At 36.3% G+C, this 23,761-nt stretch overlaps 1 protein-coding gene across 6 annotated transcripts in view; it reads left to right on the top strand.

Annotated features, from left to right (window-relative positions):
* Positions 1-23,761, top strand: part of LOC107867972 (DEAD-box ATP-dependent RNA helicase FANCM) — a 49,389-nt gene that overhangs the window by 15,520 nt on the left and 10,108 nt on the right. For 3 of the 6 annotated variants that reach the window (XM_047411992.1, XM_016714494.2, XM_047411994.1), the window contains 15 exons: positions 1,801-1,855; positions 1,941-2,062; positions 2,140-2,253; positions 4,137-4,330; positions 4,603-4,733; positions 6,059-6,119; positions 8,323-8,393; positions 9,622-9,671; positions 9,741-9,906; positions 10,075-10,202; positions 10,282-10,626; positions 10,704-10,770; positions 19,369-19,992; positions 20,089-20,520; positions 20,718-20,769. In XM_047411992.1, coding sequence (XP_047267948.1) covers positions 1,801-1,855; positions 1,941-2,062; positions 2,140-2,253; positions 4,137-4,330; positions 4,603-4,733; positions 6,059-6,119; positions 8,323-8,393; positions 9,622-9,671; positions 9,741-9,906; positions 10,075-10,202; positions 10,282-10,626; positions 10,704-10,770; positions 19,369-19,992; positions 20,089-20,520; positions 20,718-20,769 — 2,612 coding nt within the window. Of the gene's footprint in view, positions 1-1,800; positions 1,856-1,940; positions 2,063-2,139; positions 2,254-4,136; positions 4,331-4,602; positions 4,734-6,058; positions 6,120-8,322; positions 8,394-9,621; positions 9,672-9,740; positions 9,907-10,074; positions 10,203-10,281; positions 10,627-10,703; positions 10,771-19,368; positions 19,993-20,088; positions 20,521-20,717; positions 20,770-22,280; positions 22,480-23,761 lie in introns of all 6 variants that reach the window. The other 3 variants (XR_007055152.1, XM_047411991.1, XM_047411993.1) reach the window with 3 other exon arrangements.

The raw sequence follows: 23,761 nt of genomic DNA on the forward strand, positions 1-23,761 counted from the left end.
AGTTGCGAATTTCCCTTGTGATAGTCATTAGGATGACAATTGTCTCTATTCTGCAGTATTTAGAGTCAGTTCTAGGTAAAGCAATATTCGTCGAGGATCGAGACCATGAGCAAATTATTGGATATATAGATGCTTGTTGTGCTGGATCACCCTTTGATAGACTTTCTACATTCAGATATTGTGTTTTAGTAGGATTTAATTTGGTGTTCTGGAAGAGTAAGAAACAGAGTGTAGTTGCTTGTTCTAGTGCAGAAGAATAATATTGAGCAATGGCTGTAACAACCTGTGAGCTAGTTTGGATTAAACAGTTGCTCAGAGAACTAAGATTTAGAGAAATCAATCGGATGGAACTTGTGTGTGAATGTGATAACCAAGTGACCCTTCATATTGCATCAGATTAGGTATTTGATAAGAGGACTAATCACATTAAGATTGATTGCCACTTTGTAAGATAAGAGATACTCTCTTGAGATATTGTTACAAATTTGTGAAGTCGAGGGATCAACTTGCAGATATCTTCACCAAGTTTTTTTTTGACCTTTTATTAGTTATATCTGTAACAAGTCGGTACATATGACTTGTATGCACCAATTTGAGAAGTGTAGGATGGGAACAGAAATAGGAAAAGTATGTAAAATCGTACTTGGATAAGGATTGTAATGTAGTGTCTATAAATAGCGCAGCGTAACAATGTCGCTACACAATTCAATACTCCACCTGTCCCATTTTATGTGGCACCATTTGACTTGGCACAATGTTTAGGAAAAGAAAGGAAAAGCTTTTGAAACTTGTGGTCTAAGATAATCTTTGGATATTTCTGTGGTTGTAAATCATTTCATTAAGGGTATGGAAAATTTTGAAGTTAATTTTTTTTTAATTATAATAAGGTGATATTCTTTTTGGATGGACGAAAAAGGAAAGGGTGCCATATAAAATGGGATGGAGGGAGTAATATTTTTCTCTTATATTTCTCACAGTTTTGTAGGTTCCCAATTTTTTTGGTATACCTCTTGTACGGGGGAGTGTTTTCCCATTATTAATGAATATATTCCTTGACAATTTCTTTTAAAAAAGTTCCATTCCCCAAATATAAGGGATCCATTTTGGGGGAAGTCTTAGATTATCAGGCCATTTCCTGTTAAGCATAGGCTCTTTCCAAAGTGCAGTTTCAGACATTACGAACCAAATACGCGTTGTGCGACACTCCAACTCCTGCTTGAGGGGGGATGATTGATATTTTAATCCTGGTTAGCGACTCTATAATCAGCGTGTATGTTTCTTACTATTTTATGTGTACAAGAGTTACTCCTAAAACATAGTGGCCGAGTTATAGTCCTACGGGTGTACTACACATGGTGAGAACTGAATGTGTGAGTGGAATACACAAATACTGCTAGAAGATGAGCATAGTCCAGGAAGTAGGTTGGAGGGCACTTCAATAAACAACAACAACATACCCAGTGTATTCCCACAAAGTGAGGTCTGGGGAGGATAAAGTGTAGGTAGTCCGTATCACTACCTCAGATGAAGTAGAGGCTATTTTGGATAGACCCCCGGCTCCCGACATATAACAGTATAACAAACAAAAAACACAAAAGTACACAACAAGATGGCATAACATAGTGCTCATTAATTTATATATATATTTCCTTGTGCAAGCATCATTAGCAATCATCAACTCACAGAGAGCTTAAACTTCAGTTGTGTTGTTGCTATCATTTTCTTCAGGAATTGCCTTCTCAATTCCTTAATTTATCAATATTTGGTTGAAGAAAATTCTAATTTTTGATTTATTTGTAGTTGATGGCATTTAATGTCCAAGTCAGGATATTAGCATTAACTGCTACACCTGGGTGTAAGTAACTGTTTATCTGCTGGACTTTGTTGGAATTTAAATCAGTCTCATGCGTTTTGTCTTACTGTGATCTTCCATGTGTCAGCTAAAAGGCAGGCAGTTCAGAAAGTGATTGATAACTTGCAAATATCAACACTTGAATATCGAAATGAAACAGACCCAGATGTGCTCCCATATGTGCATGCTCGAAAGATTGAACAGATAACAGTATAAATAACTCCGTTTTTGCTCTCTGAAGCTTTATCTTATAAGTTTATATTCGAACTTTTCTAATATATTTTCAGGTTCCCTTGGGCCAAGATGCTGTTGAAGTTGGTGAACTCCTCTTTGAAGTAATGGATCCATTAGCGGCTCGGCTTCGTGCATATGGACTACAAGTGAATAGAGACTGCCGGACAGTATGGCTACTATACCTGAAAATTCTTTAGATGTTTTATTTAATCGTGGTATAGATTTGCTACATTTTTTGATCTGCTGTTCTGACTAGTCAGTCAATGAAGTTCAGGTAATACAATGAAGTTTGTTGTTATCCTCTTTTCACGTTCTTCCTATTTTTGTTCCGGTTAATGTTTTCTTTCATATTTGCAATTCTAAGTGGATTACAGTGAAGCAGTCTACTGTTAAACGGATGGTAATGCCTTCATGTGGCTCCTGTCCGAAGGTCATGGGAAAGCCAAAACTTGTATATAATAAGTAAATGCTGGGTTAGTCGAGACTCTTTCTTAGTGAAGTAGGAAGACAGCACTGAATCAGATAGGCACAGAAGCAGAAGTGGTTTCATCCGACCGGCAAGATAATTTGATTTCTAGTCAGCTAACTGAATAACCATTTGGCCATGAGAATTATTTACTTTTTTTCTGGAAAATCATTTCACTTTAGTGAAAAAAGTGAAAACAATATGTGTTTGGCCATGAGAATTTCAAATACAATTTGGAATTGTATATGGAAAAGTGAAAACAAGTAGAACTTGTTTCACTCCTCTCACAAAATTTCAAAAACAATCCCAATTTATATTCATGACCCACTCCAACTCCAACTCCAACTCCAACTTCAACTCCGACTTCAACTCCGGAAAATTATGATTTTCATGGACAAATGGGGCCTTGAATCCAATAGAGAAAATTGCTTTTCTAATGATTTCTTGACAGAACGATTTCCTGTGAACCATGAAAGAGATAAATCCAAGTCGTAAGTACGAATTGCTGCCTATCTCATGCCATGCTTCTTCTTTCTCCAAATCAGTTCCTAGTGTCAGTCAATCAAGATTAGCCATTGAGAGAGGGAAGGGACTTGACTTTACACACTTCAGCTTATCAAAAAAATTATGCAACAAAATTTCAGAGTTCTTGAGAAGCAAGCAGCTACCAAGAATACTGTGAATATAAAAATTACCAAACAAAGTACTTGTAAGAAGTTCTAAAATCTTACCAGTTCAAGAGGAAAAATTTCAATAGCCGACTGAAAGAGAGAGAGCAGGCATAAATAGATAAGAAAAAAGCGACATGTGAGCTTTTTGGGGAAATAATTTAGTGTTTCAAAAAGAGTCTGAATAGGGTTAAGACTCACAGATCTGACCGAATTAGATGCTTTCAGACCTGTTAAGAGGTTTCTAAAAAAAGAACAATGCACTTAATAAGCTGAAATCTTAATCATTCAGATTTAGACCCATATTAAGTGCAAACAAATGAGGTCTTAATGAGTAAGGTGTAATTTCTGAAAAAGTCAAACTGTAAATTTCTGTTTCAAAAACCCTGACTTTTTTTTGTTCTTAAGGTCTTCTCATCACTAGACTCAAATGTTGGGGGCGTGTAAGCTCTTGTGCCAGCTTGTACTAATATGATACTAGAGGTTTCTACTCTGAAGTACAGATAAGGATGACTTTCAATCTGTCAAATAATCAGAGTAATATAAAATACAAAGGGTCCTATATATGCTTTAACCAAAAGCACATTTGCATAAAAGAGGATTCATTGAATGAGCAGGGGATATTATTTGGTAGTAGAATTGAACTATTGATTTGCTAATGTATCATGTTTTCTAATTTTTGAAGATCATTTGTTCTTCTAGGGGCTCGACAAAGCATGGTAACCATGTTCGTATGTACATATAGACTGTGTTCTTCCATTTCAGCTATTTTATGTAACTGTTGTCACTACTAAAATTGGATAGCACAATCCCTCTTCTATATATGTAGTTGTCTTCGTTTTTTTTGTTGTGTAAGTGTCTCTCTTATATATACTTGTTCCTTTCTTAAGGTTTGTTTGTCTTGTCCAATTTACAGTTAAGCCCACATCTGATACTTGATTCACGGTCAAGATTTCGTGAAGCCCCACCTCAAAATTTGCCTCAAGTGAAGTTTCAAGAAATTGATGGACTATATGGAGTTCTAATAACACTTTCCCATATAGTGAAGCTGCTCTGGAGCCATGGGATAAAATCTGCATTTGAGATGCTTGAAGAAAAACTGCAATCCAAGTTTGTCCTCGTTGAGCTTCCAGAATTTGATAAATTCAACTTGATGAAATTTTCATTTTCAATGATTGTTTTGGTTTAAACAATAATTTCCCTCTTAATAACATACTGTCGCAATGCATGACATTACATTTCTAACGACCAACTGCATCCAAGATATAATCATACATGTATTGTGCAGTCAGTTTCATGATTTTATTATAACTTCTACCTCTTCTTTCTGAAAGATCAGATAATCTTTGTCTGTTCTCTAAACATGTACATGTCGTTTACAGGTTGTTTGGACGACTGATGGGCAGAAATGAAATTCTTTTGAAAGCAAAGTGTTTAATGCAGCAAGTTGTATCTCATGGTGCTCCTAGTCCTAAGTTATCAAAGACGTTGGAAATACTGATTGATCATTTCAGTATGTTACATATCACATTCTTCTGTTTGTATAAATATTTGTCATTTTAACAGTTCAAGGATCACCCAATTTATGTTTACTTGGATGCAAATGGTTTTGAAGAATTTTTTAATGGTTGGCTCGGACATCATTTTATTGATGAAATCTTCATTGTTTGTCGAAGGTTTGAGAGTTTGGATGTGTTATTCTGTTCTTTTGATTTTGGATTCATTTTATTGTGCTTTTTGAAAATTTTAGATTCTCTCATCTTAGTAATCCTTATAGAGTCAAAGCTAGTGGCACATCAGCAACTATATCCTTCGAGTTTAATATTGGAGAACTGTGATTTAGTTTCTACTGTTTTTATTGAAGTTTTTGTTACTTCTTTGCAAAAAAAAATAAAAAAATTCAAACTTAATTTTGTTGTTTAGTCCTAGGAAATTCCACGGGTAATACATTCTTCTACCATTCCCGTCTTTCACAAAGCCACAATTTTAACTAATTTCTTCTGTTACAGTCTGGACTGTTTGTAAAATTCTTGAACCATGTCAATGAAATATTGAAAGGTAAACATTGTCTAGTGATGCCTTTGTTCCCTGTTGGGGGTCTTAAAGGCTGCCAAAACAAACAGGGCAGAAATATAGGCCTTAGATAAGATCCTTTGGTAATAATACCTTATTACACATTGATTTTCACGTTAAAAGATGAATCATGAATGCCTCACATGCTTTAGGTGGATTATCAAGTTCTCAGCACATTATTGCACTCATGCTCAGGGTACTTTTACCCTCTAGAAAATGACATAGCAAAGTCAAGTTGACAAATAGTAATAGGTGAATATGAAGCATTATTCTTCGCTAACGGTGGATTTGAAGTTCATTTGCAGCTTATGGTACAAAGTAGGGTACAGTCAACTCTTAGCTAGCGATTTGTATTTGTAATATTTTAAGTAGGCATTTCACTCAATTTCCTAAATGGTGCACTAAATTAGCAAGAAAAAACGTTTTCTCTTGTGCAAAATTGTCAAATGCAGAGATTGACTTATGGAAAGTGGCATCCTATAATATCAGATACTAAGTTATTAGTAGTCTCTCTGTATCTCTCTTTGTATGAAATAATGTAATGGCCAATTTCAAGACCTTTTTATAATTATCCTTCTTCATATAGTCACTGTAATTCTAGGGTTGAATTTATCATGATCAAGTCAGTCATAGAAAACATAGGATTTCCTTTCTCTTTTTGGGTTTTCAGAAGTCAGAATTCTTGTTTGGACTGTGGACCTTGTCATGGTAAATTTAGTGCATCCTACTTTGTTATTTCATTTGATATCTTTTCATCTGTTGCAGAAATGAGTGATCCAAAAAAATCAAGGGTTATCATTTTCTCAAATTATAGACAAAGTGTTAGGTAAGGCCTCTATCAGTCCCTCGCAATGCTATTCTCACACTTCAATTACTTGATTTTGTATCTGTTAGAATATGAGTAGGAATAGGAATAACATATATAATCTACTTAGAAAGGGATTGCAATGTAGTGTCCTAATAGGAAAAGGATTGGAATGTACTGTCTATAAATAGGGTCTCAATGTAATAATGTAGTTATAACAATTCAATAATATTTTTCTCTTATATTTCTCACATGATATCAAAGCCTCTACTATCTTGGTAGAGAATCAAAGAGCTTCCGCTGGTAGCGGGCGGCTATAACCGATATATGTCGCCCGTCCGTCCAATGATCATGTTAGCAAAAGTTAGGCCACCACACTTCTTTCTCATATCTAATTTATGTAGCACCATGCATCTGTCTGGTGACTACTTTCTTATATCAAATTTGCGTAGCACCGTACATCACTCCAGACTACTCATATTTAATTTGTGTAGTACCTTGCATCTTTTCGGACTACTTTCTCATATTTGAGTTGCATAGCACCGTGCGTCTTTCCGGTGACTCCTCAGATCTGATTTGCGTAGGGTCGTGCCATTATTCCGACCCCATCAATACAAGTTCTCTTTTTCAGTAGGGTTGTGCTGTCATTCCAACCCTATCCATATAATTTCTCTTTTTCAGTAGGGTCGTGTCGGCATTCCAACTCTACCCATACAATTTCTATTTTTCAGTAGGGTCGTGTCGTCATTCAGACTCTACCTATATAATTTCTATTCCTCACTAGGATCGTGTCATCATTCTGACCCTACAATATAATTTTTTTTCAAATGGTGACCACTTTTCAGCCGATCAAATCTAATAATTCGGCACGTGAGTATGTTCCGGCCAGTTCGTCGGTGACTATCTTGTTCAAGATCTACTCATCTCTTGATTTCAAGATGACCCTTATATTTTATACCAGTTTCTGGCAATTTTTCCGTGACACATTGACTTTTCGGAGATGTTTACTACTTTGCGGATCACTTTTTCAGTTTGTTTCGTTTTAGTTGAGGTCTCCCAGACGTTTAAAACAGTCCTTATCAGTTTTCTTGCAGATATCTTCACCAAGTTCCTCATCGATTCTCATATTAGTTACATCCATAACAAGCTTGGTACATATGTCCTCTATGCACTAGCTTGAGGCGGAGTGTTAGAATATGAGTAGGAATAGGAATAACATATATAATCTACTTGGAAAGGGATTGCAATGTAGTGTCCTAATAGAAAAAGAATTGGAATATACTGTCTATAAATAGGGTCTCAATGTAATAATGTAGTTACAACAATTCAATAATATTTTCTCTTATATTTTCTCACAGTATCCTCCTGAAGTGGTCCTTTTGTGTCCATTAAAAGTTCCTCTTAAAAAAGTTTCTATGTTGGTGAGATACCTCTCACAAGTACACTGAAATAGACTTTTTTTTTTAGAAAAATGGCAGACTAGTCAACTAAACGATATGTAAAATTTGGTAAAAGGAGCTCCAAGTCTCCCAGCAAGCTCTTAATTTTATTTTTCAAAAAAAAAAAAAAAAGTTTCTTCATTTTAGAAAACATAACTATAGGTATTGTACTTTTTATATTGCAGCTTCAAGAAAATACTCTAGCTTGATGACCCAGGAAAAAAATAGTAGTTACTATAATAACTCCATTTATTTGTCTGGTTGTGAATTGACACGGAGTTTAGGAAAGTAAACAAAATTTTTGATTTTTTGGTCTAAACTGAAGATATGTAAAATGTACTAAAATATCTTTTAATCTTATGGTTTTAAATATGCCATGCAGAAAGTTAAAATAAAGAGTTCTCAAATAAGGGGGTATTCTTTTTAAACAAACTAAAAAAGAAAAATAAGAAGAATAAATTGAAACGGACGGAGTAATACATAGAGGTATAAGCAAAAAAGGGCAGGCTAATATGCTTTTATCACTTAGCTTCTTAAATGGAAGGTACTCATACAATTATTTACTATGCCTTTTCAAGAGAAACAAAATGCCTGCGTGATGGGGCCTTGAATTTTATGGTTTGCAAAATTGCAATCCCCTAAAAGGGAGAAAAGATATCATGTTTCGACCTGTAGATATGTTAGTGATTTGTCATATAGTTCCCATACTGATATGCTGAAATAGTTGATTGCAATTATCTTTTTTTTTCTCCTTTTAAATTCTGAAAACCTGATTTTGGCTGCAGTGACATATTGCTTTCTTTGAGGAGTTCAACAGATTCAGTTAAAGCTACTGAGTTCATAGGCCAAAGCTCAGGTACCCTATCCTATATGTTTCAGTGGATCAATTTCCTACTGCCTTGGTATTTTAATCTTTTTTTTTGGTTAGACAAGGGCTATTTTCCTCTTGGAAAAAGGCTGTCGGAGTGTTTTGTGCAATAATTTTAAGAGTTGCACTGGTCAAGTACTGGTCATTTCCCCTTATGCAGCAGTTTGTTATTATTACCATGTTTGTTGGAATTCAAGGTTTTACATAGCAATCACTGCTATTTTTGATGGTATCGGTTGGTCTTCAGTCATAACTCATAATTGCAATTTTCTGGACATACATCTGTTCTAAGATATGACATATACTTGCATTCCATTTTTCTCTGTCCCACCAGTTACTACATGTTAGAACCATATCTTTCGGTCGGGGTGTGAGCTTTGGTGCGAGCACCAAAACCAATACGCTTGAGCTACAACAACAACAACAATATACCCAGTATATTCCTACCAAGACTCACTTTAGGCATGCTTAAGTCCTGAAGTTAGATGAAGCTCAGGTAGGGCGCTTTGGTGCAGGCACCGAGGTACCAAGGAAAACGCTTCATGGGCCATGTATTGTCCTTAAGAGGGTAGCACTAGGCTATTAATATCTAACAAAGTAAGTTTATTACTTGTTAACTAGATGTTATGAATTTTTTAACGATCAGGTATATAAGAACTTAGAAATTTAGTAATAGAAAATTAGTTATGAAAAAACTTAAAATTGTTGACAGGATTTTTTCCTCATATATTTCTCTTGATTTTAGTCTTCTTAGCTTTCTTGTCCAAAAAAATTGATTGTCTTTACAATGATTCTTTTTTTTGTGTGTGTGTGTGTGCATCACACACACATTCTTCATTAGCCTTTCTTGCTAAAGCCCATGCTTCAATTGTGCCTTACGCGTAAAGCCCCAGCAAAAACTTTTTGCCTTTTCTAGTCTTTCTGCCTTTGACAACTGTCACTGCCTTTTTCTGGTGCTCATATCTTGTTTATCATGTCAAATACTTATTATCTTCAGTCCTCAGGATGGAACTACAATGATAGTCCTTTCTCAGTTTCACTAAATTGGAGGAAGACTATCTTTTTACTTTTATGGTGCATCTTTCCTCAAATATTTCAGTTTGTCCTAATTCCTGATGATAATATGTCAAACAAATTTGCCTCCACACATCTCTTTCATTTTTTACTTCTAAGAATCTGCAGTTCCCATAGCATTATTTCATGAACTCCTTTGCAGGCAAAGCATCAAAAGGCCAATCACAAAAAAATCAACAGGCTGTTTTGGAGGTAATTCTTTTGCTCTCCTTCTATTGTCACTTGTTAGTTGACCTTTCTTGAATTGACTTTTTCATGTAGAAATTTCGACTTGGTGAATACAATGTCATTGTTGCAACATCAATTGGTGAAGAAGGTCTGGACATCATGGAAGTAGATCTTGTCATATGCTTTGATGCTAATATATCACCTTTGAGAATGATTCAGCGCATGGGCAGAACAGGAAGGAAGCATGAAGGACGAGTTGATATCCTTTTTATCTAGTTTTGGCTTTTCCTTTTTTTTTTCCTTCCATTTGCTAAAATTGTTTTTTTCTAAGTACAATTTTTTCCCAGCACTTGCAATAGTCAGTTTCTGGAACCCACATTATTTTTTAATGTGTTTATTTCAATAGATTTCCTTAATGAAGTTCTACTGGTTTTAGCTTACGAAGGAAGAGAGTTAAAAGGTTACTTGCAAAAGCAAACAAGCGGCAAGACAATTATCAAAGAGATGAGAAATGGGGGAATAAATAGTTTTTTATTTCATTCTAGTCCGAGGATGGTATGCCATATCAACAGATTTGCGCACCAGCTTCATGGAAACCATTACCTTCTTAAGTTTGTATGTTTGTTTATTGTAGATTCCACATATTTTTAAACCAGAAGTCCAGTTTCTTAAGCTATCAATTCAACAGTTTGTTCCTCGTGGAAAAAGCACCAAAGATGTTCACCCTATACGGGTGTCTGCATTCCAGGACAAATTAAGTGATGAAGAAGCAAACTTGCTGGCGAAATATTTCAATTTTACTGGTCAGGAGGCTCAAGTCACATGGAGACCATCACTAATTGCCTTTCGTCATTCCCAGGCATTTCCGTCCAAAGTGCACAGAGTGGTGCATTCATTTAGAACAGGAATGCTAATAGATGCCATGCAAAATTTGCAAGAAATTCCTTTTCCTCGAGATGTTAAAGCTTCTAGTAATGAGGTTCGCTCAATGACATTTGCTTAACTTCTTATTTGTAGAATAATTGAAAATTGAATCACTTTTCTTTGATGGCTCAGGATGGAACTTCAGAAAATTTGTCTATGAAAGTTAAAGCTACCGAACCATGTGAAGAAAATCTGAAAGGTAACTTATACACATACTCAATAGATTCATCAGCAAAACTATTCCCTAATATATTGGCTCTACATTACCACCGAGTCTGACCGAAATAATTGATTTTTTCATCAAATGGATTTGATATTAATTTTCAGTTATTCAACTATTACAAATAGTGCTATGACATGTTTAGTTTTGCCTTTGATAAGATGCCTTCAACAATTTGCACAGTTTTACATGATGCGACAGATATATCCCCAGCCATTTCAATGTAACAGCACATTGTTGCCAACAGAATAAATATATTATTCTTCTGAAAGTATTTGGGTGTGCCTGCTTTGTTCACTCTAGGAATTTCGGAACACTTGATTCTAGAGTCCTTAAATGTGTCGGTATTGGATATTTTCCAACAAATAAAGGGAACACATGCTATCCTCCTCCTCGGAGATTCTTTATCAGAATAAATGTTACCTTTTGAGTGTATTACACCATCACCTCTTCAGGGAAGTTGTAATAAGGAAGGAGAGATGATTTTCCCTAGTTCTACCTTTCAAACTACAGTGAAATTGGAGAAAGATTCAGGGGATTGTTGGCCATTTGGATAGACCTGATTTGATAATCAATGATAAATAGAGCAGAAGCATCCATCAAGCAATCAATCAAAGCTGAATCCTCTTCTACCTGTGAATAATCTACATTTCTGATGAGTTAGACTTGCCTAGTGCTCATAGAAAAAGAGTTAGATCTTGCTCCAAGCTTGCTTTATCTAATTTGTTTCCTATATTCTCTATCTCCTTTTTGTAGACTTTGCCTTGTTTATTCCTTTTGTGTCTATTACCCCGAATTGAAGGGAAACATTTAATTTGGTAATCCAACTATCAGTGAAGAAATCAGGGCCTTGTCATTTCACCACCAGACAAGAAGCTGGTTGACTGCAAATTGGTCTTTATAGTTCTATGGAAGGATTCAAAGAAAGATTGGTGGCGAAGGAATTGTCTCAAACTTATGGATTGAATTATCAAGAGACATTTACCCCTATTGCTAAAATGAACACTATTAGAGTACTTTTAACCTCTGAACCTGATCTTTATTGGACTTACAACAATTTGACGTGAAGAATACATATCTTCATGGAGACTTGGCTGTGTTCAGTATGAAGGAGATGTCCAACTTTCCCATGATCGGTTGGTTAAATATTTTGTTAAACATTTTTTCTAGGAAAACAAGCTCCTTAAAAATGAGGAAATGACTTCCCTAATGAAAGTAAGGAAAACAAGTTTCACTTGTGACATTCCACATTGTCGGTGTCCTTATATTTATTCCTCAGAATATAAAAAGAATTGATGTCGGTTGTGTGTCTTTCTATTTTTTTAATTCTTTATAATATAAAAAGAATCAATATATAATTATGTATAGTAAAATAATATTTTAGTTAGAGAATAATCCCACACTAAAAACACATCAAGTGACAGCACGTTCACCAAAAAGTGGATTCTGATTGGTACGTGATATTAACCTAGCATTGAAAAAGTACTAATTATATGTAGTATTTTTTAGCTGAATCCCCGTACCCATAGCCATACTCGGATTCTCACTCCCGAATCTTTAAATTTAAATTTTGACGAATCCGACTCTCGGATCTCCACCTGTCTCGGATACCCGCTCCCGAGTCCGAGCAACTTAGCCCACACCCCTGCCTCCAACTCCACGCTCCATAACATTTCTCTAAATTATATACAAATGCTTTTAGGGTAATATTTTTGATTACCTACCGAACACAAGAAAATAAGTGAGAAACCCACTTATCTTCCGAGAGAACATTTTTCAAAAAAATCTACCATGGAAAACATTTTCCTACATACCGAACACACCCTTAAAAAAAGAGGTGTATATAGACCCCTCCTAGATTTGATATTGGACAAAGTAAAGGAACGTATGCTTACCGAAGTGAGCTTTATACGGACTCAAGCAATCCCTTAGCACTTGGTTTCACAAAGTCTTCAAAGAATGTTTATCATACTCTTTTCATAAGATCTCAAAAGGTAAACTCACTCTTCTACTAGTTTATACAACAACAACACACCCATTGTAATTTCACAATTGGGGTATGGGAAGGGTGGTGTGTACAAAACTTTACCCTTACAAGTACAAAAGTTGTTTTTGATAGACCTTTGGTTCATAGTTTATATTGATGATATTGATGGTTATAGGTGATAGAGAGACAATAACCCGATTGAAGAAGATGTTGACACATAATTGTAAATGAAAGATTAAGGATCATTGCTGTACTTTTTGGGACTTGAGGTTGCTAGATCGTAAAAAGAGGGGTTTTTATCTCCCAAAGGATGTATATTCTAGATCTCTTGAAAGAGGTTGTATGATAGGTTGCAAACCAAAATAATCATCCATTGAAAGTAATCAAAAGTTACAAACAGGAGTCGGATAGTAGTTGATGTTAGAATATGAATAGGAATAACATATTGAATTCTACTTAGAAAGGGATTGCAATGTAGTGTCCTATTAGGAATAGGATTGGAATGTAGTGTCTATAAATAGGGTCTCAATGTAATAATTTAGATAAAACAATTCAATAATATTTTCTCTCATATTTTTCACATGCTATCAGAGCCAGGTTTTGTAAGAAAATTTCTAGGAAGAAAACTCAATAAGACAGCCCGGTACTTCAATTTCCAGCGACTGATAAGTCCAATTTGAGCCCTCGTCTATTTTTTAAGTGTTGTGTGCGAAAACCAACACCACCACGAGGTGAGAAACACCCAGGCGAGCAAACCCCAGTGCTCGAATCTTATCTCCAGTGATTCACGCGCCGCCAGAACTTTCAGATCTGCGCTTCATGCGCCAGCGCGTGCGGTTTATTCCGGCCAAGTTTTTTTTTCATCTAGGTCGCCACTTCATTAAAAGGCTGTACCAATAGTTTTTTCTTGATTCTGACAAGTCTTTCAAGATTCCGATCACCGGAACCTAAATTTCGGCGACTATTTTGGCAGTTTCATTTTTTAGTAGCTTCGCTTATTCATTCTGAGGCTGCTCATATGATTATTTTCTGATTTCGAGCAACTTTCGAACATCAGATCTTATATCCGGGGACTTTTCTTTTTTACGGGCCAAATTGAAACAATATTTCTTTTTCATGATTAAATCTGAATCTTAATGAGGAGCTCAGAAACTCAGATGTTAGAGCTTACGAAGAATCAACGAAGGAAAGGTCGATTTGGAAGATCTCGACCTAGGTGTAGTTATTGTAAAAGGCTTGGACATACTCGTGGAATATGCTATTCTTTGCATGGTCGACAATCTAAAAATGCTCATATTGCTCAGTCAAACACCACAGGGGATCAACGTGTATATTTATCTGACAAGGAATATAATGAGTATCTTCAGTATCAAGCAAGTAAACATATATTTCTACCAATAGCCTCAACTGCAAAATCTCCTACCTTTGGATCATGGGTTGTGGACTCAGGTGCTTCTGACCATATTTCTGGTGACAAATCACTTCTGTCTGATATTGTTTATTCACAATCTGTTCCTGCTATTACTTTAGCTAATGGAATTTGAACAGAGCCAAAAGGAGTTGGACAAGCCAAACCCTTATTTTCTGTCACTCTAGACTATGTTCTTTATGTCCCTGATTGTCCTTTTAATCTTGCATCTGTTAGTCGTTTGACATGTGCCCTTAATTGTAGTATAACTTTTTTTGATAATTCTTTTCTAATGCAGGACCGCAAAACGGGACAAACAATTGGCATAGGACATGAATCACAGGCCTTTACCATCTTAACTCTTCAAATTCCTTCACAGCATGCTCCGCTACAGATCCTACCGACCTTATTCACAAATGTTTGGGATATCCTAGTCTATCCAAGCTACAAAAGATGGTGCCTAGTTTGTCTAGTCTATCCACATTAGATTGTGAGTCGTGTTAACTTGGGAAACACTCCCGTGCTACTTTTTCACGTAGTATTGAGAGTCGCTCAGAGTCAATTTTCTCATTAGTTCATTCCGATACTTGGGGTCCTAGTAGAGTCAATTCACCCTTAGGGTTTCGTTACTTTGTTACTTTCATCGATGATTTTTCAAAATGTACTTGGGTTTACTTAATGAAAGATCGTTCCGAGTTATGTTCCGAGTTATTCTCTATATTCAAAAGTTTTTGTGCTGAAATACAAAATCAATTTGGTGTTTCTATTCGTGCTTTTCGTAGTGATAATGCCTTAGAATACTTATCCTCCCAGTTTCAGGAGTTCATGACTCATTAAGGAATCATTCACCAAATATCATGTCCATACACCCCTCAATAGAATGGTATAGCAGAAGGAAAAATAGGCATCTCATTGAGACTGCTCGCACTCTTCTCATTGAATACCATGTTCCACTGCGTTTTTGGGGTGATGCGGTCCTCGCATCTTGCTATATCATTAACAGAATGCTATCATCTTCGATCTAGAATAAGGTTTCCCATTCCATACTATTTCCTCAGTCACATCTCTACTCTATCCCTCCTCGTGTTTTCGGGAGCACATGTTTTGTTCATAACTTAACCCCAGGAAAAGATAAATTAGCCCCTCGTGCTCTCAAATGTGTCTTCCTTGGTTACTCTTGAGTTCAAAAAGAGTATTGATGCTATTCACCTGATCCGAGTCGCTACCTTATGTCCGCTGATGTCATATTCTTTGAATCTCAACCTTTCTATACATCTTCTGATCATCTTAATATCTCTGAGGTTTTACCCATACCTCCAGTTTTACCCACACCAATCTTTGAGGAATTTACAGTTACTTCTCCATCTCCAGCTACAGTGTCACCACTTTTGACTTATCACCGCCGCCCACGTCCAGTATCAGTCCCAGATGATTCATGTCTTGCACCTTACGCTTCCCCTACTGCGGACTTGCCTCTTCCTAGTCAATCAGTTGCACTTAAAAAAGGTATAAGATCCACTTGTAATGCTAACCCACATTATACTTTCTTGAGTTATCATCGTTTGTCATCACCCCATTATGCTTTTGTATCATCTTTGTCCTCTATTTCCATTCCTAAGACTACAGGTGAAGCACTTTCCCATTCAGGATGGAAATAGGCTATGATTGATGAGATGTCTGCTTTACATACGAGTGGTACTTGGGAGCTTGTTTCCCTTCCTGTAGGTAAATCTACTGTTGGTTGTCGTTGGGTTTATACAGTCAAAGTTGGTACAGATGGTCAGGTTGATCAGTTGAAGGCTCGCCTTGTTGCCAAAGGATATACACAGATATTTGGGCTTGATTATAGTGACACTTTCTCTCCCGTGGCTAAAATAGCATCTGTCTGTCTTTTTCTCTCTATGGCTATCGTTCGCCATTGGCCTCTTTATCAGTTGGACATTAAGAATGCTTTTCTGCATGGTGATCTTGAGGAAGAAGTTTATATGGAGCAACCACCTGGTTTTGTTGCTCAGGGGGAGTCTAGTAGCCTTTTATGTCGATTGCGCCAGACACTCTATGGTTTGAAACAACCTCCTCGAGCCTGGTTCAGAAAGTTTAGCACAGTTATTCAGGAGTTTGGCATGATACGTAGTAGAGCTGATCATTCAGTGTTTTATCGTCATTTTGAACCAAATCTGTGTATTTATTTGGTGGTTTATGTTGACAATATTGTTATCACCGGCAATGATCAAGATGGTATCACTAACTTGAAGCAACATCTCTTTCAGCATTTTTAGATTAAAGACCTTGTCAGATTGAAATACTTTCTAGGTATTGAGGTTGCTCAGTCCAGCTCAGGTATTGTTATTTCTCAACGCAAGTATGCTTTTGACATTCTTGAGGAAACAGGAATGATGGGATGTCGACTCATTGACACTCCTATAGATCCAAATGCTAAACTTCTGCCAGGACAGGGGGAGCCACTCAGTGGCGGTTCGTTGGAAAATTGAATTATCTCACAGTGACTAGACCTGACATCTCTTTTCTTGTGAGTGTTGTAAGTCAGTTTATGACTTCCCCTTTAATAGTCATTGGGATGCAGTTGTTCGGATTTTGCGATATATAAAGTCATCTCCAGGTAAAGGACTACTCTTCGAGGATCGAGGCCATGAGCATATCATTGGATATACAGATGCTGATTGGGCAGGATCACCCCTACATCTGGATATTGTGTTTTGGTAGAAGGTAATTTGGTGTCCTGGAAGAGTAAAAAACTGAGTGTGGTTGCTCGATCTAGTGCTAAAGCGGAATATCGAGCAATGGCTTCAGCAACTTGCGAGCTGGTTTGGATCAAGCAATTGCTGAGAGAATTAAAATTTGGAGAAACTAGTAAGATGGAACTTGTATGTGATAACCAGACAGCCCTTCATATTGCATCTAATCTAGTGTTCCATGAGAGGACCAAGCACATAGAGATTGATTGTCACTTTGTCAGAGAAAAGATACTCTCGGGAGATATTGTTACAAAATTTGTGAAGTCGAGTGATTAACTTGCAGATATCTTCACCAAGTCCCTTACCAGTCCTTGTATTAGTTACATTTGTAACAAGCTTGGTACATATGACTTGTATGCTCCAACTTGAGGGGGAGTGTTAGAATATGAATAGGAATAACATATTAAATTCTACTTAGAAAGGGATTGTAATGTAGTGTCCTATTAGGAATAGGATTGGAATGTAGTGTTTATAAATAGGGTCTCAATGTAATAATTTAGATACAACAATTCAATAATATTTTCTCTCATATTTTTCACAGTTGACAAAGAGATATTTATAGGTTGGTTGGAAGACTTATTTATCTCTCACACACTAGTCCAGATATAGGATATTCAGTCAGCTGGGTGAGTTGGTTTATAAATTATCCCTGAGACTTTCATATGCAAGTTATCTTCCACTTTTTACAGCATCTAAAGTTTGCTTTAGAGAAAGCCGTTTTTTCTCCAAATTCAGTCACCTCCTTATACAAGAGTACATAGAGTCAGATACAGAATGTGCTGGGTCTCTAGATGACAAGGACTAAATCCAATTACTATACAATTGTAGGAGGGAACTAAGTCACTTGAAGCAAGAAACAAAGTATAGTTGCCATATCAAGTGTGGAGGAAGAATATAGGACTATGGCCTAACGTTTTAGCAAACTTTTTTGGGTACAAACGTTATTAGGGGAATCGAAACTGTCTAAAATAGGGGAACTTTCCTTGTACTCTGACAACAATGTTGCAATCACCATAGCTAATAATCCTGTTCAACATGACCGTACAAAGCATTTTGAAATTGATCGATATTTCTTCAAAGAAAAGGTTACAAGTGGTATTTTAGCTTACTTCATGTGACATCAGAGAAACAACTAGCTAATATGGTTACAAAAGGTTTCACTAGACCGAGTTTTCATGAATTGATTTGTAAGTTGGGCATGCGCGACATCTTTTCACCAACTTAAGTGGGTGTTGATTATTTGATTAACTTGATTCTAGGAGATTTTATCTCCTACAATAATTGTAGGAGATCTTATTTTATTTGATTGTAATGAACATTGACTGTCTTTCCTAAATTAGTAACTGATAGGTTCTACAAACATGCTGAAATACAAAGAAGTCTTTTCTTCTTTCCCAAATTCTACATGACCAGCTCCCCATCCCACAACCGATGTGGCACAAACTGAACAACAAAAATTAATGAACCTTGGGCTTAATTCAATTCCAAAAGTTAGCTCAAGAGGTGAGGATTGCCCAATACCATATATTGAGACCAAATCTCAAATCCCATCACCAGACCAGCGTGGGAGTGGGACAAACTCAACATCACCACACACCCAAGCGGCCAAGCCTGCCAACTGGAGTGTACACACCATAATATGGGGGCCCAACATTAAGTAAACCAAGAATTGTGTTGGTCTGGCTTTAATATCATGCAATTAAAAGACAATGGAAGAATTCCTCATCGTTTTATTCCAAGAATAAGAGCTTTTTATACATGTACAGGTGAATCTATCTAAGGAAACAAGTTTTTAAAAAGTGCTCTCTTTATAGTTGTGTACGTATGCTGTATGAAAAGGTGCGCCTATATACATTCTGTAACATGGGCAAAGGTGGTTATGAGTATCCTCTTCTTCTACTTGTAAGAAAAGTATTTCTCTTCAATCCTCTGATAGGCTAGCTCTTATTTTGTTCGTCGATTATTTTAGAATCTGGTTCTGGTGCTATAATTATCTTTTAACACATGAAATGTTGCATTTTTCCTCTGATAGACTAGCTCTTATTTTCTTCCTAATTATTTGAGAATCTGGTTCTGGTGCTATAATTATTTTTAACACATGAAGTATAGCTGGCTGTGCTTCATTATCCATATCTGTAATATGTTATAGGTATTATCCCAACAATTGAAGCCGCCATTGTCATGTTTTCACAAACAAGTTCATGTTCCTATTTTCTTGGCGAATTAGAGGCAAGAAGGCCAAATAATACCAAAAATTTATGCTAATCTTCTCTTGATCCCGATTCTCACAAATTTAAGAGCATTGTTTATTTCTTATGTCTTCTACATTAAACAAAAGAAAATAGAAGAGAAGCAAGAATAGTCCAGAAAAACAGAATTTGGATGTATGTCTGTACACGTATCTAAAGTATTTAAGATTCATACAGGCTGTTCTAATGAAGATGATTGTAAAACAGAAAAAAATAAAGACTCCATTCCAGTGGGAATCCGAAGTAATCGGAAGGCACTTCTTCTGGACATATTTCGAGGGGAAAACTCTCATGCACATGGCTTCCTATTTGATTCAGAATTTGTAAGTGTTGATGATCAGGGGAGGGTTATTGTCTCATTTGTTGCCCAATCTCTAAAAGAAACTTTGGTTTCTAAATTTACAAGCACCAGATCATTTGAAAAGTTCAAACTGCCAGAAAAAGATCCTCTTCATGGAAAGGTTTCAGTGAATGAACTGGAGGAAAGTACTGATGGAGTTAAAGATGTTTCTTCTACTCAGACAGTTACTACAAAAAGATTTAATCTGGAAGCATCAAGACTCTGTGGGTCTAATGCAAAGCAACAGAATATGTTTGATATCTGTGAGAGAAATTTTGGAAGTCCAGATCACAATGTTAAACCAGAAGGTAAGAGCATAGGTGAGAGTCTGGAAGTCCATATTTCGGGGACACCAATAGGAGCAGATGAGCCAGACAAAATGCTTGGAGATATGGAGCTTAGTCCACGTCTGACCAACTTTATCAATAGCGGCTTTGTTCCAGAATCTCCAACAACTGATGGTCTGTTTCTTTTCCTTAAGCCAAGTCTTTTAACGGAACTATTTTTTTGCAGCACTATCTTTTGTTACCTTATAAGTTCTATCTTTTCTTTTGCAGTGGTGTTTAAGGATGGAGGTGTACAGATCATGGTTGAAGACCTATTTTCAACACCAAACGAATCTTCAGAACAGAATGAAAAGACAGTGGGTGGCAGTAGTACCTGTGGAAAATATAATGAAATGTCAACTCCTATACGAAACATTGATAGTAATGAACCGAGTAGTTGCAAATACACTAGTTTAATTGTTGAAGATAAACAAATTCCTATGGCAAACTTGCCAGGCAAAAGCTGCAGTGAAGACTGGCAGCTGCGCTCTACAGTTAGATCAGATAGTATTGGGAAAAAACGGAAGTTCAGAAGATTGCTCAAACACAGTGATCTTCCTAGAAGAAAACCACCAGACATGCTAAATACTAGTACTTCCAGAAAAGGGACAGCTCTGTGTGGCACTTCCAGTCCTTCTGGTTTCAAGCATGGAAGAGCTATAGGTAACTTGAGTGCTTTACTTTTTTATCGAAAGAGACAGCACCCTTGCTGCTAATCCTTCTTCCTTTTAATACTAGAGGGTTTTAATTGCCAATTCACTTTTTACAACCTTCTAAAGGATATAGTATTCTATATCATTTGGGAAGTAAGCTTATCTTGATGAAAAGTTGGATATTGATGCATCTGTTATTGCGATCAGGTGCGAGACGACAGCCAAACCTTGTGGCAGAGTTCATTGAAGAGGAAGCTGAGTAAGTTCTTTCTTTGGGCCCGTTTGACCATGTGAGATGAAATCACGATTTGAAATCATGATATGAAATCATTTGAGATGAAGTTGAAGTTTTGTTTGGAAATGCAATTTGAATCTTTTAAGTTAGTATGTTTCCTCATAAACATATAAATCCCGTAAGTTGTGAAAACTATCAAAATTGCCTCAATTTTTTATATAATCTTACCAAACAAGCAAAAGTTCGTAACAAAAGTATAATACACTACCACAAAACTATTCTAAAAAAATACAAGATTTATTGATCGAACTTTAGTCCAACAAAAAAGTAAAATTGAACATGAGTTTGTATTGTTCTGCTCTTTAATATAATCCTCCCACATAGTATGAACAATCTCCTCACATTGAGCATGCCTGTAATAATATCAGTCCAAACGCCTCCTTAGAGAACTGGAAATGTCATGCTTCCTTTTATAATTTATGGTAGTTAGCTCACACGTTCAAATTAGCTCATAGATGAATTGCATAGTCAATATGCTTACATTGCTGCTGTAGTACTCAGCTATGCTATAATCTGATAGCATATGTCTTATTTTCTTCATTTGACTTCCTTCTTATTTTTCGTATTTCACTCTTCATAAGAGTTGAGTACCCATCCCTTTCATTCTTTCGTACCCATGGGAGTGTGAATTCTGAAGTCTAGATTGTAATCTTGAGCTCATCTTCTTTATTTATTGTGGCTCTGACAAGGCATTTCGTTCATTCACGTCCGCTTCCTTCCTCAGTCTCATAATGCTTCTTCCAGTTCTTTTTTTTTCCCTGTCCAACCGTTGTCCACTACAGAAGAGGGAAATGTAAAAGTTCCTCAAGTATCTGAGGTAAAAGGTGAGTTTCTAGTAGCAGATCTTGAGATGAAAATAAGAATATTGAGACAGATATTAATCCACCTGAAAAATTGTGTGAAATCCTTAATCTGTGCAGTAGATTTTATTTAGAACGAGATTGAGATATTCTTCTGTCTTCAAGAATGGTACTTACTATCCATAGTTACTTTCCAATTATACTCATTATAAAAGAGTAAAGGAAAGTATGATAGAAATTCCCTGTGGTATCATCGTGATTTTGCACCTCCATAATTAATGGCGCGATAGACATGTTCAATACGAAATGAGTTTGTTCTGCAGCCCATTGATGTTTAGAGTATCCATCCTACAGTTAATGATCTAAATGGCAATATAACCACCATAAATCGGTTCCGAAGTCAAATTTTCATGCTAATAATGAATTTCATGTGCCTCACGACATTTCATACCAAGAGAGTTCAACTGAATCCACATCGTCGAGAATTTTTTTTTTTGACGTGGATGAATTCATCATGAAATTGTGCATGTAAACAACAGAATATTCTCTCTCTCTCTCTCTCTATATATATATTTTCATGGGCAACCACAACTCCGACTCCAAACAATTTTAGTTTTCATGGGCAAATGTCTACAAAGTCTCCTTAGTAAGAATTTGCACAACAATTTTGGGCAGGAAGCAGAGGAGTCAACACACGAAAATTCTAGAAAAGAAAGGATAACCCAGAAAGACAACCAGTTGGTCGTTTTTGGGAATCCAGTTCCATTACAAGTGAAAGACCATGTCAGTGAAGAAGAATAGAAGGAATGGAATACTCTATGGGTGCATTCAAATGTCATCAATTTCAACCTACAATTTGGTGCTTCTTTTGAAGGTATTGAAAAAATTGCATATGAACTTTTCTTATAGATAGACCAAAAAAGGATGTTGAACACAAGTTTGAGGACGCTAAATGCAGATAGCGGCATAGTATGATCCCAAAAGAACTTAGAAATCTGGTTTTTTATGGTGAAGTTCAAAGATGGGGAGCTGAGGAGCAGAGAGAGGATAACACCTATTATTAATCAATGAAAGTCAAATTACTTTAATGGAATGTGAGAGGGTTGAATAGGGAGACCAAAAGAAGTTTAGTCAAAAATCTTATTCTACAATAGGGACTGATATATATTTACTTGTTGAAACAAATTGACAGAAATAGTCTAATTTGTTCCAACAACTATGGCATAATAGGTGGTTAGGGGAAGTTTATATGGGGACCATAGGTAGGAGTGTAGGGATACTAGTGATGTGGGATAGAAGGGTATGGAAGGGCGAAATTGTGGACGGTGGAGGGAAAATGATCACTTGCAAGTTTGATGGCATTAATCGGGACATGTCCTGATATCTGAGTGCAGTTGATGCTGAATGTAACAAGATTGAAAGGAGGGAACTATCAGCTAGAAGTTTGTGTGATGGACGGTTATTTGTGGTGATTACAAGGTGACCAAATATCTTGCTGAGAGAACAGATTGCTAAAGAATCTCAAGTGCTGTGTCTGAATTCTCTGAGTGGATAAATGGCATGGAACTGTTTGATCCTCCTTTATTTGAAGGATCATACACATGGAGGAGGGGTGATAATTATAGAAGTTCTTCTAGAATTGACGTGTTTCTTTTTTCTTATCTATAAGAGAAATTATTATCTCAGATTAAACAAACTCTTCTTACAAAAATAAGGTTAAATCACAGCCCTATTCTATTGACATGTGGTGATCGTGAGTAGGAATCTTATTTCAAATTTGAATAGTGGTGTATTGGTGTGGAGGGATTCAAAGATAAAGTGCAAGAATGGTGGGACTCATTCAATATCACTGGCACCCTAGCTTTATTTTGGCATTAAAGCTGTAGATGCTTAAAGGAAAATTAAAAGAATATGGGGTGGGGGATGAATAATAGGAACAATTGAAGACAGTGGAGAGAAGACATTTTGAGTCAAATCTCGTCTAGAAAGCATCCTGGAGCAGAGAGCATTGACTGATGATAAGCTTCTTCAAAAAGCTCACTTGACTATGGAATTTGAGGAGGTAGCAAAGAATGAGGAAATAGCATGGAGACAGAGGTCTAGATTACAATAACTGAAAAATGGAGATAAGAACACTAAATATTTGCATAGAATTG

Source organism: Capsicum annuum, chromosome 4, assembly GCF_002878395.1.
Source record: "Capsicum annuum cultivar UCD-10X-F1 chromosome 4, UCD10Xv1.1, whole genome shotgun sequence".
Taxonomy (NCBI): Eukaryota; Viridiplantae; Streptophyta; class Magnoliopsida; order Solanales; family Solanaceae; genus Capsicum; species Capsicum annuum.